The sequence below is a fragment of the Gavia stellata genome, chromosome 2 (assembly GCF_030936135.1).
Source record: "Gavia stellata isolate bGavSte3 chromosome 2, bGavSte3.hap2, whole genome shotgun sequence".
NCBI classification, from domain to species: domain Eukaryota; kingdom Metazoa; phylum Chordata; class Aves; order Gaviiformes; family Gaviidae; genus Gavia; species Gavia stellata.
The window spans coordinates 10,704,890-10,721,815 of record NC_082595.1 but is presented as its reverse complement, the minus strand read 5'-3'; the positions used below and the strand labels follow the sequence as shown (position 1 = coordinate 10,721,815).

Sequence of the window (16,926 nt, the reverse complement as noted above, 5' to 3'; positions counted from 1 at the left end):
AGAAAATGCTGTTGATGCTGTCCCGTTACACAGCGGACTTTTTCAGCCCAGCTCATGATACAATACAAATAATCACCACATAAAAGTAGTGCCGGATGTATTTGGAAAACCCTTTACTTTTACATTATCTCTGTTCAGTGGCCTACACAGGAACGGCAAAAGGCCATTCTGTGCATTCATTTACCATCTCCTCATAGTGAGCTCAGAACTGAGGAGCTTCTCTCCACCTGAAGGACATTGACCATTGAAACCTCTTCAACTCAGTCAACTCTGGACAGAAAGAACAAATCTACCAAGCGCCTGAATGATCATAAAAACAGAAATACATAATCAAACAGTGTATTTTGAGATTGCAGAAGTAGCACAATCTAAAAATCAATATCCTCAAGCAATAATACTGGCTACTAATCAAACAGCTGCAGCATTATTCTCTCCTCCCCCCATACATCTCTGCACCATTCTCCAGTTCCAGTGGGTTAGCGTTGCTGTGTACCACAAAACAGAACCAAGTCATTCGATGTTTTCAAGTTGCAGTGTGGAGGGGAAAACTTAATAACGAAAGGCATGCAAATAATCAGAAAATAACTGGATACAGATGCAAGGAAGCAGAAGGACAAACCTTTTAAAAGAAGCCTTAAATGTTTGCACTGTTAGGTTTCAAGGACTTTATTAAACTTCTCACCCATGCTACAAACAATAGCCTTTATGACAAAAAAGTCATAACATGAACAAGAACTGTTAAAACATCTCCCCTTGGACTTTTTAGATACTATGTTCATTTTTTTAAAATAATGGATTTTATAAAGGCCAGGAGGAAAATGATGTTCAGTTACTACAAATTTAATAAAAATAATTTAATCATAGAACAATAAGAAACTAATGATGCAGATTAACATAACAGCAAATTCCTATATTCAGTTTTACGTTGCTGTTTATGCAAGTCCTATTATTAAAACAAGAGGTCACAGTAAGTTTGAAAAGCATGCTGGAAAGTGTATGACAATAATTCTAGCCGGGAACTTACGCTAGTACCTCTGCTGGTATGACGCAGCAAATTGTTCAAGCCAACAAAGCATCTTACCATATTTAAATTTACCCCAGGTTATCCTATACCAGTTCAGCAACTCTTAAGAATTAAGTGTGCAGCCACGTTTCAGGTTGCCAGTAAGCGGAAGTCCATCATCATAAAATCAGAAGCTATGCCTTTTCTCAGGCTATCACAAATGAAGTAATTAGCAGGAACAAACAGCCTCTCTCATTAGATTATTCTAGCTGATGTACCTCAAAGCAGCAGCCGAAAGTTTACTGTTCCTAATTTAAAAAAAAAAAAAGTTTAGCTCTCTGGCATCTGTTACTAGTACAAAACAAATAATCCTCTTACACCAGCTGACAACTGCAAAAAATACCTTGGATTTGTGGCCAACAGTCTTACTGGGAGTACTTTTTACTGACATAAAATGGCTGGACTCGATACAAACAAATTTATTCAAACATTCTTAATGGCTGGCTCCAATACCTACCCCTTCACCCTCAGCGCACAGATTCAATACACCTTTCAATGAAATACCCAGGTCCCAATTCTGAAATATGCTGCTGCAATGACAGTAACTTGCGGCTTCTCTTCCTCTCTCTCTTCTCCCTCCTCAAATTAAAAAAAAATTCCGTATCTCAGATCAAAAAGTTTTTCTGTACATTGGGAACAAATGGTAAAAATGACAGCAGACAAATGCTGAGGGAACAAAAAAAAAAAAAGAACAGATTTCAGAGTACTTCAATTAAAAACAGTACTTCACTGCAGAGCATCTTCTCTGGAGAACACCCGTAAAGGGGCTGAACAACAGAGCTGTGAAAGAGACTGTGGAAATGGACTTCATTTCAAATACAGCAAGTGTGCCACAAATGCAAGAAGATATTATGAATCTCAAAATTCCACTTTACAATTAAATGATTAATCTGAATACTCCTAAGTCTGTGGGTAGCAATAGGCACTGTAAGGACTTTACATGGAACGTGTCAGGATCTGTGGCTGTAAGTACCTTGGCTTACTCATGAAGCACTTGCTGAAAGTGTTACAAATTACTCTTTCCTCAGACAAAAAGAAACGTAGGCAAAAATAAATTTATTCAGGCTACAAAAGTCTAACACTCCCACAGAGTAAGAGCTTTGGTCAATACACTTCAAACATCGAGTTCTACCTATCCAACTAAACCCTCCATACTTTGCTCAAAGAAACCCTGCCTCAAAGCAAACTCAGCAAGTGGCCAGACACTCAGATTTACCACATTGTTTTTGCAAAGTATCAGGAAATGGTGGTAATGGGACTGGAAAAGGAAGGAGCAGACCACCTGCTATGGTTCTTTCTTCACCACAGCAGTCACCCAAATAACCCTTAGCCTTCCTACAGTGACGCGCAGCGACTCCACTCGTGGTTACACGAACTCAGCTCTGCATTTTAGCTTTTAAATTTTAGTAGGCTGTTAAAACATACGAGGAATATAAGCACACACACACAGAATCATTAAGGTTGGAAAAGACCTGCAAGATCATCAAGTCCAAACGCAATAAAGGGAAGGGGAAAAAAAAGGAGGGAAAAAAAAAAAAGGCATGTTTCAGTATTTTCTCCCTCTGAAATAGATGAGGGACAAAAGTGCTTCTCCAGCCTGCTAAAAATCTCGTCAAACTCCAGAAGCCCAAGGTAGGCATCAAATTATCTTTAAACACATGCAACACAATTTAATTACCTGGGCAAAGGTCTTGCTGTTTTCACATTCCCTTCCTATGTTACCAGGTTAGAAAACCGAAGTATTAGGTTTGATGATACAAATAGAAGAGTTTTAAATACAAAAAAGTAGTCATCTGTTTGTTTTCATGTAATCCACTACATGCAAGAGGCTTAACAGACATTTATATTAACCGTACCTGCATCTGAAAGCATTTTTACAAATGTAAACTGAACTTCATAGGTCCTTCATGTTGTCTTAGTGTATAAACAGGCTACGGTTATATTTATTTCCAAGTAAAGCTGTTGCTAGGAGCAACAACAACTGAATTTTATGCCCGAAACCAGCACAGGAAATAAGAATGGATATGAAAGAAGAATGCATTTGGAAAGGAAACTGGCAGTTACCAGAGTTGGAGTTTTGCCAGGCCATCTATATATATTTATCCATATCAAAACAGAACAGGTTCAGGTACAAGACTCAAAGAGGCCACATTTCTAATGTAATGCCTTCATGCATGCTACATGTTGGTACAGAACCCTTCTTGACAGACTCTCATGCTGCTTACCACCCGCACCGTTGCTCTCTCCCAGGTATCCCCAAATACACCTCACACCTCAAGTCTTCACATGTCCCTGGGTCAGATTCATAACTGACTTTTTCTTTGGCTCTGCCCTGCCTACAGTAATCTGAGCATCACTGCTCTTTCTTGAGAGTTTCAGTCAGGTTGATGCCCTTCCAGTCCTCCTTTTAGGAGGCTACGCCAACTCCTGTTTTATATACAGAGTTAGAAAGTCGTAAAAACACAATGCTTTAAGTTCTTTTACCACCTTATTCTTTTTCCTAATATTAAGACTAAACAGTTATTTGCATATGCCTTTTGGATCTAGAAGGCTATGATACCCAAGGTGGACTAAACATCATCTAAGGAAAGGATGCTGCTTCATACACCATTTGCCACTGCCAGATTAACATGTTGCTCCAGAAGCAGCAGAAGTAATAAAGCCTGGTTTCCCAAAAACTTGTTGTTTAACCTCCTTATCCTTAACGGTCTGGACACGTCGGCACTGCGGCAAACCCAAAACCATTGATGCACTGGTTGGACGTGCAGCAGATGTCAAACAAGACATACGATGGCCAAATCTGCCTGTGATACCCTCAGCTGAGGCACTAACTTGGGCCTCTCTCTCCTCCGCTCACCCGCCAATTTTCACAAAACTCGTGAGAACACCATTATGTCTGAAATCTGAACCATCTGGTCAATCACAGACAGATTTGCAAGGAGGCAAATCAGAAGTGTGGGAGGGGTGACAGAAAGAATAGCTGTTTAACAAGTAGCTTAGTCCCATCAGGAAACAATGCTTAAAACACTGTCACATTTATCTACATAGATAATAAAACACCAAGTCACCAAATTACACTAAAATACTGTTCCATGGCCCACCCTAAACACCACACTCAAACATAACTGATGCTTAAATTAACCAAAACCACATATTCTTAATATTAATGGGGTTTTTTTTCCCCAGTTTTGGCAAACAAACACACACACTACAGACTTTCACAGAAACTGCACATGCTTGTAACTTTGGGATGCTAGAAAACAAATGAAACTAAATTTAAAAATCTCAGACAAAATACTCTTTTTTTAGCACCAAAAAGCTACATCCACAAGCACCCATGCCATTGTCCTAATTAATCAACTTTCCAGAACCCATGTTCTCCTAAACAGCACCAATGCTGTCCCTTGCTCTTAGAACACCATTTCTATTTTTAGTTCTATGTAAGTGAGAAGCAGTAATAAAGCTATTAATCCTTCCTCTCCCCCTTTACTTAAATTACAAAACTGAAGTGAATCTCTAAGCTGGTTTAAACTATTAGACTCCTTAAATAGGGACAATTCCTCACCTTTTAGAACTATAACATTTAAACAAGAAGTTTTCAGGTTATGTGGTACGACTTAAAAGAAGTAACACCATTGACACTACCCTGCAAAGTCAGTATTTGTGAAAAGACATAATGAAAGTATTTAAGAAAAAACAAACAAAAACCCCAGGCACTGCTGTCTTATTAAATCTTAAAGACTTTTAATTTTCTACCTTCCAATGACACTAAAAGTCCCTTTCTTCTTTACACAGAGGCAGGGAGATTGCATCTTTTCTACTCTATTCTGCCCAGGAAACAGAATCACTGAGTTGTCCAATTCAGTTCTGATTCAAGTTCAGCTGTGAATGAAATTGTTCTGATTTGATTTCAGCTTGTACTAATGAAGCTGTCGACCCTCTTAGAGCCCCTTCTTAACTCTTCAATAGCTTTAAAACAATGGAGACAAAACCAACAAAGTGTGAAGTTGAATCACTGGTATTTTTAGTATTATCCTCCATCTTGTTCTTTACATACTTTGTAACAGAATGTACAGTTGTGCACTGAGCCAAAACTTTCCCTAAGCTCTCCAGCATGATACTAATCTCTTTCCTAAACTGCTACTTTACTTCAACGTTTATTACTTTGGACTGTCCAACTCTGAACAACTTCTGCATTTTGTTGGCTATTCATACAGCTTAAGTACTTTTGAAGTTCTTTACAATTGTCTCTGTAGCTGACAAACTCAAACAGTACACATACAAAACTTCAGAGGAACCCCACTGCTAAGCTTTCATCAAAATGAACACTGGCCTTTTTATTCCTTTATCAACCAGTTTTCAGTTTATGATAACCCATTGTTCTCACCTTATGCTTAGTTTTCTTCTCTAAAGGAACTTTGCAGAAGGCACTTTTCCAGTCTAAACAACACTAACCAGTTAACAAAATAGTAAGAAAAGGTGAAGAAGCCTACTTCGGTGACGTTTTATTCACACACTAGAGGCCCTATCCTGCACAGGACTGCTCTCTTGAATTGGGCCCATAGGCAGTAGTTCAATAAATACATTAAAGCTGGTACTGTCACCAGAAGATGCAGTTCCTTCCTCTTTCCCGTTGCTATTTGTACCCACGCTCTTCTTTTGCCACACCCGCAAAATGAACTGGGTTAGGGACTGTGTTTTGTAAGTCACCCAGCAAAAAAAAGGGGGTGAGTAGTTTTAGTGTGGATCAGGGCCATGATCCAGATCACCACACAATCATTAAAATATTTGGCCAATAAAACTGAAGCAGCGGTGGTAGGATAACTCTGAAAGGCTGGAACTGGCTTTCTTCAGTGGCACTCCTTGCTTGAAATGCTTGTTGGAGGAGAGGAAAAAAAATAAAATAAAATACAGCCTTATATGCAGAATTCCTTACTGGTGTCACAGAACATTTTTAGGAATGCAAACATATTAGCCTTATTTATTTCAGTAACTGCATATACAAATGGCTGAACTATTATCTCAACTGTGGTGACTGCAATAGCAGTGCAATTACATGCCTACACAATCACGCATTTGACATGTCATCTTAAGTATTAGAGTTTATATTCCACTGTAATAAACGCGAGCAGATTACATATCTTGGAGCTGTACTTTGGCTCAGTTCACACTGGAAAGTTACACCACTAAGCTTATATTCCATAAAGGATTTACTAGCTACCCTGTCTAATTAAGGTTGCACAACTCTTCCATTTTTAAGATCCTGTTTTCAGCGACTTAAAACTTTGCCAAACTAACCTCTGGCAAGACTTCTCTGTCCTTCACACACACCCAACAGAGAAAGGGAAAGTGATATATTCTGTTCATCTGTTTGAGTTTCATTCTAAAAAAGTAATTTCCCAGAACAAAGTGACAGAGAAAATAGGTTTTACCCACATTAAACATCCAATTTTTTTCTCCAGTTTTCTTGAAAAGCTCTAAAATTTCTATGCTTTAGAACAGTTACATTAAACGAGAATGAGAAATGCATGTCTCACATAAAGGCATCATCTCTGACATGTTCCAATACAGACGCAATCACACTGTCAAAGTGGAAAAAAACTCCTCCTTCATACGCTCTGCAAAGAATTTGCGGACAAAGAATTTACCTCCCTGAGATTTTGCTTCTCCAAATCAGAGCTGGACAAAAGCTTTCCTGCAATTATTTCACATGGTTCCATCAAGAAAAAGAACAAGAAAAGATACAGAGAACAGAGACACATCTCTCAGGTATTCTTAGTCATATCCTTTCAGGCACTCAACCAGCAACGAAGGGAGAAGATGACTAGCGTGAATAGATATGCTAAAAACAAAGGCCCAGAAGGACCAGGAGGGATGAAAACACATCCTAAAAATAGCAAACTCAGCCATACGCAGGAATAGAACCCAGAATTCCTAAAACTTTGTCTTCCTTTGGCTGTTAGCACATAAGTTAGTGAAGAAGCATCCCACAGCCATTCCTGGTCTTAAAAGTAAATAATCACACCTTTCTGTATAGGTATTCCTCAATAATTTCATATTTACTACCCTTAGGCAGATGTGACAGATTTGGTATGCTTGGATAATACAAAAACTATTGCAAAGTAGGTGAAACAGGAGCAGACACTAACCCACTCTACAAAAAAAAAAAAGGGACGTAAATAGCAACAAACAACAAAAATATCACTAGCAAAAAAACAACAGTGCGTGCTTTTACTCTAAGTTTTGTGCCAGAAGGCAGTAACTTTCTAAAGATAAAATTCAGAGAGCATTTCAATACCTAATCTTTTAGAATGATCCTTTATAGTTAAATGATACAATAGGAAAATGAAAGATAAGCTTTACTGCTTTTGACACGTTGCTGACACTAGACGAACTACAAAGAAGTATAGTAAAGCCTGTAACTCATGTTCCAAAAAGGAGAGATGGGAATTTCCTGGTGTGATTTTACGTGTTACTAAAATAGGACAAGGGTCATTGTGTAGCACTCTTTACAAACAGACACATCATTGGTACAAAGAAGTTGACCGTAAGTTCACTGTACTCCTTACCACCTCTTACGCAAAGGCACAATGAGCCTTTGCTCCGAGGCCACGGTAGAAACAGCTCCAACATCCCCAATTCATTCAACTCTGACCTTTTCTTACCAAGACAGCTCACAAGTTACACACAAACTTCCTCTTACAAACAGCAAAATAAATTCAAAGATCCCTGCTTGATCTCAGCGTAACCTACACATAAATCATACACATCAGAGAAAGCCGCATTCAAGCCAGGGATTACCTAGAAACTCAACACCTAACCATAGCATAAACTAAAAGTTTCTATGTGGTATGTTGCTATCCAAATCTACTGAGTCACAATAAGGTATTTTTGCACATTCAAAGAAAACACAAAACAAGAACAATTTTGTTTCTCCATTTCAAACCCCGCCTGATCTCAAAAACAAGAGTTGTTTGCCCCACGCCCTTCCCTGCCCAGTCCTCAGAGTAGTGACCAGTCCCAAAACCAAAATATCACCAGTTAAAAATCACACTGTAGAAAGAGAGGATGGTAGAAAACAATGGCAGGGTTAGAGGCATAGCTAGGTCTCCTGAAATAACACCTCCTGCCTTATTTGGGGCAAAAAATTTACTTTATCTGATCTGCTGTTCTCCAGCTTCTGCCGCACTTCCTGCCCGAGGAGAAGGGCCGACTTGTCATGAGAAGCAGCACAGACAGCGCGCGCTGTCTGCACTGAGTAAATGTTGTCACGGCAACTCCACCTGCAACTTTTACAGTTCTGGAAGACAAAAATATTCACATTCTTAGAAGATCAAAGGAGCTGAGGCTGTTGACTGATGAAATGGAAACCAAAAAGATTTTGAATTAGAGAATAAAAGAAGTATGACTGCTGAAAAAATTAGAGAGTGATCACTACTTAATCATAAATACAAATCAGCCACTAAATTTTAAATCACTTGACGGGGGCGGAGGGGGGACACAACTAAAAATCCAAATCTCAATTTTACTCTACTTGGCTGAATAACAAAGGAGGAGGAAAGGGAAACTCTCCTCACTTGACAAAACCTGCCAATTCTTACAGACACTTTTTAAATGTCACCTTCTCAGCTGACACAGAAGAGTAACAGGCAATACCACAGTTCACTTCTTATTAAGCACTGCATCATTATACCAGTAAGCATACTCACACCACTAAGACTTTTTTGTGTGTGGTAACAGGGGTGTATTACTCTTCCTTTCATCAGCCCACAGCGCACCAACCTGTCCAACATTACTGCAAGTCTCTGTGTGTTGGCAAGAGGCTGAAAACAGAAGGTTTTGTTGAGTTGTACTCTTTACTGCCAGAGTACGAAATACTCCAAGCACAACTCTCAAGGAAAACCCCTCCCAAGATGCACACAACCCTGCTGACCACATGCAACACTTCTCTCCCCTGGTGCTCCGACAGGCAGAAGAGCACTGACAGTTGCTGCAGACACAGGACACTCACCCTCTGCCAGCTCCTCCCTGTCCCCAGCCAGAGGTACAGGCTGGGCACATACCACCGCTCCCTACAGTGGGACAGAGCTGCGCGGAGCAGAGTGAAGCACAAGATTAGTACCATGAGTATCAGGACTGCGTTGTAACTGATTACTCTGCTGTTGCAGAGACTTCTAATTGCAATACTGCAACAACACTATCACAAGCTAATGCTAACTTTTGCGTTTAGGGAGCAGGAGAAAACAACAAAACAGTTTGTCTAAGCGCATCTAAGCAAAGCAAGCTTTTCTTTAGCAGTCCTATTTTTAGCGATTTGGTTAGATACAGGGGTATTAAACTTTAGTCTGCAATAGTTACTTGCCCAGAGAAGTTCAAATCTAGAAGATGGCTGCTTTAAAACTAGTTTTGTAGATGAGCAGGAGGTCATCAGAAATTCACCACCACAGATATGCTCCATCTCCCTCGCATTACATCTACTGCACTATTTAGTGGTTTCTGGTTTACTTGTATATTAAATGACAAATTACAGTATAGGGAGAAAAAGGTACTTGCCAACAAAGGATCAAGCACTCTCAAGTTTGCTTTTTTTAGAATGCATCTTCCATCAAATGAAGGAAAATATTTAGAATTGTTATTTAAAGGTGCCTTTCAAATCACACTAATATACAGATTCCGAGTGTCCTAACAGAAGAGCTCCTACGAGAGCAATACATTTATACAAAAAGCCTTAAAAAAAGAAAAAGGCTTAGAAGAGTTATAAGAAGGCCTTTCTGAAAGCATATAAAAAAATAACGTTGCTAGACTATCTGAACGTTCTTCATAAAAAGACATTCAGTTTTCCTTTTCATAAGAAACGCTATAGAGTTCAAGAGAACAACATAGATATTTATCATACTCTGCCCTTTAAAAATCAAAGGCAACCAATTATACCCAAATTCTCTCTCATACTTGCATCTTAAGAAGAAAAAGATTAGGGAAAGGAGAGTGGCCTTTACAATTTCTCTCCCTGTTCCTTCCTTTATTTTGCTTGTCCAATTATACACTACCTCTTTACATAACATCAAGTGCATCTGCAAACAGAAACACCTATGTTTATCGAAAAGCACAGATTAGAGCTGCTGATATAGACATAGATAATGTAATTTCTGTGACAAATCCTCTAGGATCCTAGCACAAAACCACAGGTTTATGCAGGGGTGGGGAGGAGAAGGGCAGACCTAGTTCATGAGTTTTCCTCAGCCCTTCCAGCTTTATTCAATAAAATATACCAACAATTACGCAACAGCAACAAAGCCCGGAAGAAAAACCTAGTACTCACCATATTTTCTTCATTTGTTGTTGAGCTCTCTCCCACACATTGCATACAAACTTACAGGGGGGAAAAAAAAAGTCCGCCCTGAATCTACTCCTGCAGGCTGAGTTTAAAGTCCCTAGTTACAAATGGTTTATGTTACTTCTCACCCAACAGATGACCCAAGCTCGGAACAGGAAAAAATAAATAAATTAAAAAAACTGAAACACACCTTCAACACAACTGAAGCAGAACACTACCTCCAATTAAAAGACAAGTAAACTTATTTAGCTAGTTACCCTCTTAATCAAGGAAAAAACCACAAAAAAACCCCCAACTCACCAACTGCTCTTCTACTCAAAAGAAAAGAAAAATCCTTAATCATCTCAGTGAACCCATACATACCTACTATCTTGTATTTACTTTTGCAAAGATAGACTATATTGAAGCCTATCTTTGACTTAGTTTTTGGAATTGAAAACAGCATAATTCTGGAGCAATGCCTCTTTCAGATGCACCACTGCAAGTCTTAAACACCAACTCTAATAATGTAGTGTTTCAGTTCTGAATTAGTTTTGTTGTACTCTATAAAAAGAGGGGAGCTAGTGACAGTCTTTTATAAATCTATCAATCTGGAAACAGACGCATAAATTACTCTGTCTACGTATGTTGAAGCCAGAAGATACGCTTCCCAGGTTTGTTCTGCATGTGGTGGTGAGCACTGATGAAGGTAAAGAAAGAATGGACAAAGAAATAAGCTATTCTTGATACTTTGTAGCTTTCAGTATAAAACACATTAAGGTCTTCATCTCAAATAAAATACATTTAAACTGAGACTTCGTACAAGCATTTGCTTAAAATCTTCCCCAAAACAGAAGCCATGCTTTATAGTGAAAAGCGAAAAGAAGGGCCTCCTTACCCATACACCATCCCAGAAAACACTTCTGTGTAGCTGTTTGCAAATGACACTTCAAACAAACATACTAAGACATTTCAAGACTGTAAAACAAAGGATTTCAAATTGTCAAGATACATCAGCAACACCAATCAACAGATGCTTCAGGAAGACTCTAGAATATGCAGATCATGCTAAGAGACCACTTTCCAAGCAATAGGCAAAAGAAACCACACAGTTCTGCAGTCAGCAGTAAAACTATCCCAAGGAAACTGCTTTCAAAAATTGACAACCATACCGTCATGCGACAGTAGCTTGAATTTTAACTAGCATGTTCAATATACACAGCAAATCCCCGGGGTCATATGCTGTATGACTTTAACGTTACCATTATGCCCATAAACTTTCCAATTAACAATACACACAACACCTTGAAAGTCAATCCTTCCTTCCGGAAGGCCTTTGTGCTTTAAGGCATAAGGCAGACTTTCAAAAATACACCTGCCACTGCAAATACTATGTGGACTTCTTTTAATCGCAAATATAAACATATAAAAAGATTTTTAAAACAGCGTATCTGGAAAAGCTTGAGCTGCACCAGGCAAGGCAATTTTGAAGCAGTGCAACGTTGCGACAGTTCTAGCCCGACAGACCAGAATCTAGCTTGCTGCTGCCACCATCTCCTTAAGAAGAACTGGAAGCTCACCTAGAGTATCCACAGAAACTTTGTGCATCTCGGAAAGGCACACGACAGGGTACCAAAAGGCACATTATCACAGAGGCTTCAGCTCTTGCAGCCTAACAAAAAGAGCGCTCCATCTGGGTCAACACTGACTTTCTGACTAATCAGGAGTCTGACCAGACTCCAGAGCTGTGTGCTGCCATTCCTTTTTTCCTTGTTTACATGGACAAGACCTGCGGATGCAGCCTGGGCAGAAGAGAGGGAAAGCATTTTAGGAGGGCTGTTCATATTTTGCGCTCAGTAGATTCATTTCCTCCCCCTTCCAAGGTCTAAGCACATACAAAGAACTAACGGCTGTTTTCTTGCACAAAGTGCAGTAGCCAGGATGAAAATCAGTGCATTTGAGGACAAGACTAGAGCCTTCCTTAGTATTTCAGTTCAGTCCATCACCTTCATGAGCCTATGAATACCAACAAGCAAAAATAAGTTCAATAATAACTGCAAAGCAAGCATGCAGAGTAGAAAAACCCTACGGATTCTGTAATTAGCTCTGCTAACAGTAAATGAAGAGCCATACAGTCGAGAAACATTGTGTATCACTATTTGTATGAAAGAGATTCCCCCTGTTTCCCTCCATCCTGAAGCAGCAGCAGCAAAGACACAGTCGCTGTGGCAAGGAATAGAAGACCTACTCGTCTGACATGAGCTTCATGTCAAACTTCTAAGCCTTGTGTCCTGATAGTTTTAAGTAGAGATGAGTTAGAGATGCACAGAATTAATAAAGAAAAGTTTGGCTCTATCAGCTACATGCACAGTACAAATCAACTCTCTTTTGAAGAGATGTACCTTTTTCACATAACACTAAAATAAAGTGATCAAGATACTTAGGAAAAATTGTACTTCTGATTATACTGAGATAAAATATTCATTGAGAAACTCTTACTTGACACAAAATAAGTTTGTAGCTACAATCAAAAAAAAATGTTTCAGTACGCTCGGTACTTCAGTCCAGAAATAAAATGCATCTGTGCAAGAAACCTGAAAGAAAAACATCCTAGATATCCACTACATTTAGATATTCCCCTACACGTCTCCATACGAAAACATTTGTGTTTTAACATTCATTTACATCTTTATATTTATAGATTTTAAATTAATAAGACATTCTTACCTGTATATCCTGCCCACCAGCCCCAGGAAGCCACCATAGCTAAAAGCCACTTAAATAACACTCCTTCGATGTACCAGAAGCTTTTACTATCCAATATTCGGAGAGGCTGCAGCATAATTAAATACAAGACGTAGGACGGAATAGCAACCAGGTTATTGGCGACCATAAAAGCGAACCTGAGGAGTGCTTTCAGACAGATATAGCCCACCCGCTGGGCCCGCTCCAGAGTCACGGCCATTCTCTTCACAGCGGAGGGCGCGGGACCGTCCTACGGGAGAGGAAAAACAAGGCACAGGTAGCGCTTTCCGAGCGGGGCGAAGCGAGGCGAGGCGAGGCTGCCCGCCCGCCGGCCCCACTCCCGGCCCGCTCCCACCAGCTGCCCGCGTCTGCCTCCGCCGTCAGGCACCGGGGAAGAAAACTACCCCCGCTCCAGGTGGGCACGAAGGAAGCGGCGCGGCGCGACCCCCCAGCCGGCGCCGCAGCGGGGGCCGCCTCCCCTCACCTCTCCTCAGCGGGCTCCGGGGGACCCCCAGCCCGCAGCTCCCCTTCGGGGTACACACGCGCGGTCCCAGCCGGCCTCCATCTTCCCCCCCAAAAAAGGTCGCGGGCGCTAAGGCGCTGCCGGCGGCCTCTCCCCCCGCCCCGGAGCGACTGACAGGAGCCCGGGCCCGCGGGCAGCGCTGAGGGGAGCGGGCGGCGGCGGGCCCGGCCGCGGGACTCACCTCCGGCAGGGCGGCGGAGCGGCGGCGGAAGCGGCGGCGGGGCTGGGGGAGCTGGGCCCGGTGGTGGCGGCGGCAGTCCCGGCTGGCGGCGGCGGCTGGCGGCGGCTCATGGACCCGGAGGTGTCTGGCCCGGCTGCGACAGCGCTACTCGCCCTGCGGCTCCCTGCGGAGAGAGGGGGGCGGGCGGCGTGAGCGCGGGGGCCGGCGGGCGGGGAGGCGGGAGCGCCGGGCCGGGCGGGCAGGCGCAGACCGCGGGTTCACCTCGGTTCTCCCGCGCCAGCGGCCGGGCCGCGCCGGGCCTGGCACCCCTTCCCCTCCCTTCCTGCTTGGCTCAGCACGCCGCTCCGCGGGCGGGACCGCGCCGAGCCCCGGCCCCACAAGGACAGGCGGGTGCCGCGGACAGGGGGAAGACCCTGCACCTGTTGGGGGCGGGGGCCCGGCCCGGCCCGGCCCGCACAGGATCCCTACCTCGGCACCGCCGCCTCCATCCCTGCCGCGGGCAGCGCGGGCCGCCGGGGGTTCATGCCGGCCGCTGCGGCCGCGCTCCCCGCCCCCGCCGGCTGCGTGTCCGCCGTGACCGCCCGCTGCCGAGGAGCGGGGCTGGCGCTGCGGCGAGCACCGCCCCCCGCCCCTCACACAGGCACACGCTCGGCAGCGCGGAGCGGAGCGGAGCGGGCCCCGCCGCCCCCGGCAGCGCCTCCCGCACCGGCCCGCGGGGTACCCCCGCTCCGCGGAGGGAGCGGAAGTAGGGGCTGCTCCTGCGGCGGCCCCCCGGGGCTTCTGCTCCCGTCCCGGAGCCCGGCGGGGCGAGACCGCGAGCAGCACGGCCCGGCCCCACGTCCCCCCCTCCTGGCGACACACTGCTGTGATCCCCCAGCGCAGCTGTTTTCCTTAAAGTTGGGCAAACGGGGAAAGTGGAAGAGGGGACACTGGCACAGGTCCCCTCAGCACCACCAGGAAGACCCTTCTGGCCCGGACAGCAACAACAAGTGGTGTAGTCACAAGTCCCTTTCACATGCTTCTTACGCATCAGCTTTTCCAGCTTTTTCCTCCTCTCTCATCCCTCCCCTGCAGCCACAAACACCATCACCTACTTCTAGAACACCCCTGCACAGGTCTGTGATCTACAGTGACATTTCACCCCAGCCCAGGAGCGGCCGAGGGGGGAAATGCCACGGTCTCCTCCAGACAACCTCCCACCCACCCCAAAAAACCCCCCAAAACACCAAACCCCAAAAAACCACTCCAGGGTGAGGAATTTTTGCCTTCTAAGTGCACCATCCCTGGTGGCAATACAGGACTGTTGCCTCTCATCAGTTCACTGCGCCTGTCAGACACAAGTCTACCGCCTTCTCTGCAGCCCCGGTACCGGCCCGGCAGAGCAGGGCCCGGCCTCCGCCAGCCCTCCCCAGACTGACCCGGCTCAGCTTCCTCAGCTCAGTTCAACTCTTACAATACCTACAAGCACAAGTGATTTTAACTCTGTTTGGGTTCTTAAGGAATAGAAGCGGATGAAAAAAACATCTACACCTTAAGAAGGAGACATGCTAGAAGGTCTTCTGTGCTGAAAAAGAAAATTTTCAAATTGTAATACTTCGACTGAAAAACATACCGCTTTCCCATACAAACCATGCAATGCGTAAAGCTAGTCCACTCTTTCCTAGACAATGAGGCTTCAGAGATGACTGTAGCATCAACAAAATTAAATCCCAACCTCCATTCCAGGAAGAAAACAAAGTTGTTATTGCAGATAAATTTCATTTGAGAATTTAAAAATGCAAACAACCAAATAATGCCATCATGATCTATTTGAGCAAAACAAAACTGCTGGCCTTCTTGACAAAAAGGACGTGTCTTGCGTAAGTGTTTCCAAGTCCGGGTGGTTTTCTGTCTATGTTATTTTTATTACTAGGTTAAATCTGACAGTTGCACTTGGTAATCATTACAGTGTCAGCCTGAGCTGTTCTGAACTGCTACCACCTTCAGGAAGACTGGGGGCTTGGTTTTTTTGTCTTTTATATCTCATGCAAACAACTCCAGGCATACACTTGAACTTATTCTCAGGAAAATTTTGCTCAAAATCCTCAGGTAGAAAAAGGACGATTTTTAGGCCACAATTAAAGTTACATTTTAATTTTTACATCCCAACAGCAAAATGAAGCCATGTTTATATATTATTCCAAGATAAACAACATGAATTATAATTCATTTTTACAAAATTTGGTATCTGTACAATTTGGAATCATATTCTCAAATCTGATGCATCAAAATGAGGGACTGCAGAAATTATGTTAGAATTAGCCAATTTGTATTGCAGAAAGGAATTGCACATGGGGAAGCAGGCATACAAAGCATTCTTTGTCGGAGTGACTGCCTTAAGCTTAGGAAGCCGTGGTTTAGCATGTTGCTGAATGAGCTAGTAGCAGAGACCCACCCCTACGTCCTGGCCTTCACGTGGACAACCCAACTCCTAGGTAGCGTGCACAACGACATACCCCTTACGGATCTTGACAAGCCTGCTGTCTGTCATCCAGGCTGAGCCTCTGAAGAACCCTCTGAAGAACATACATATGTCTATATACATGCCATTACTGCAAACAAAAAGAAGGAAACAACCAAGCACTAGAAATTTTTTTCATTTGGTCAATAACTGTTAAGGCTGAAGCACAGAAGTTTCACAACTGGTTTTTTGTTTTTTGTTTTTGGTTTTTTTTTTTTTTTATTCTGGTTTCTGGAAGTAATTCCTCATAATATTGGAGCTTCGTGAGCTTTTGTTGTATATTGTCATTTTACTATTATAAATGCAAAAAAAGGCAAAATGTCAATACAAGCAACTTTCAATTTGTGGCCTTTTTAACCATTTTTCTAAAGTTTACATTTTTTTTTATTTAATACCCTCCTGTAACTACGTCTTTTCAGCCTCACAGAAATACTGACAGGGATGTCACTACTGATCTTTGTAAAAATACATTTTAATGTGCTTATTAACTGGTAGATACAGATACTAGCATTGGCAATATTAGGTGATTAACTGATGTCAAGGATTGCTGGAGCAGATAATTAAATATTGTAGTTGTCTCACACTCACCTCCAAAAAAACC

At 42.8% G+C, this 16,926-nt stretch overlaps 1 protein-coding gene across 1 annotated transcript in view; it reads right to left on the bottom strand.

Moving 5' to 3' along the window:
- LPGAT1 (lysophosphatidylglycerol acyltransferase 1) overlaps window positions 1-13,855 on the bottom strand; it is a 66,495-nt gene extending 52,640 nt beyond the window's left edge. Inside the window, exons 1-2 of the mRNA XM_059834991.1 lie at window positions 13,826-13,855; window positions 13,104-13,371 (exon numbers count right to left, since the gene is read on the bottom strand). Coding sequence (XP_059690974.1) covers window positions 13,104-13,341 — 238 coding nt within the window. The 5' untranslated portion in view covers window positions 13,342-13,371; window positions 13,826-13,855. The remainder of the gene's footprint in view (window positions 1-13,103; window positions 13,372-13,825) is intronic.
- Window positions 13,856-16,926: the final 3,071 nt, after the last annotated feature.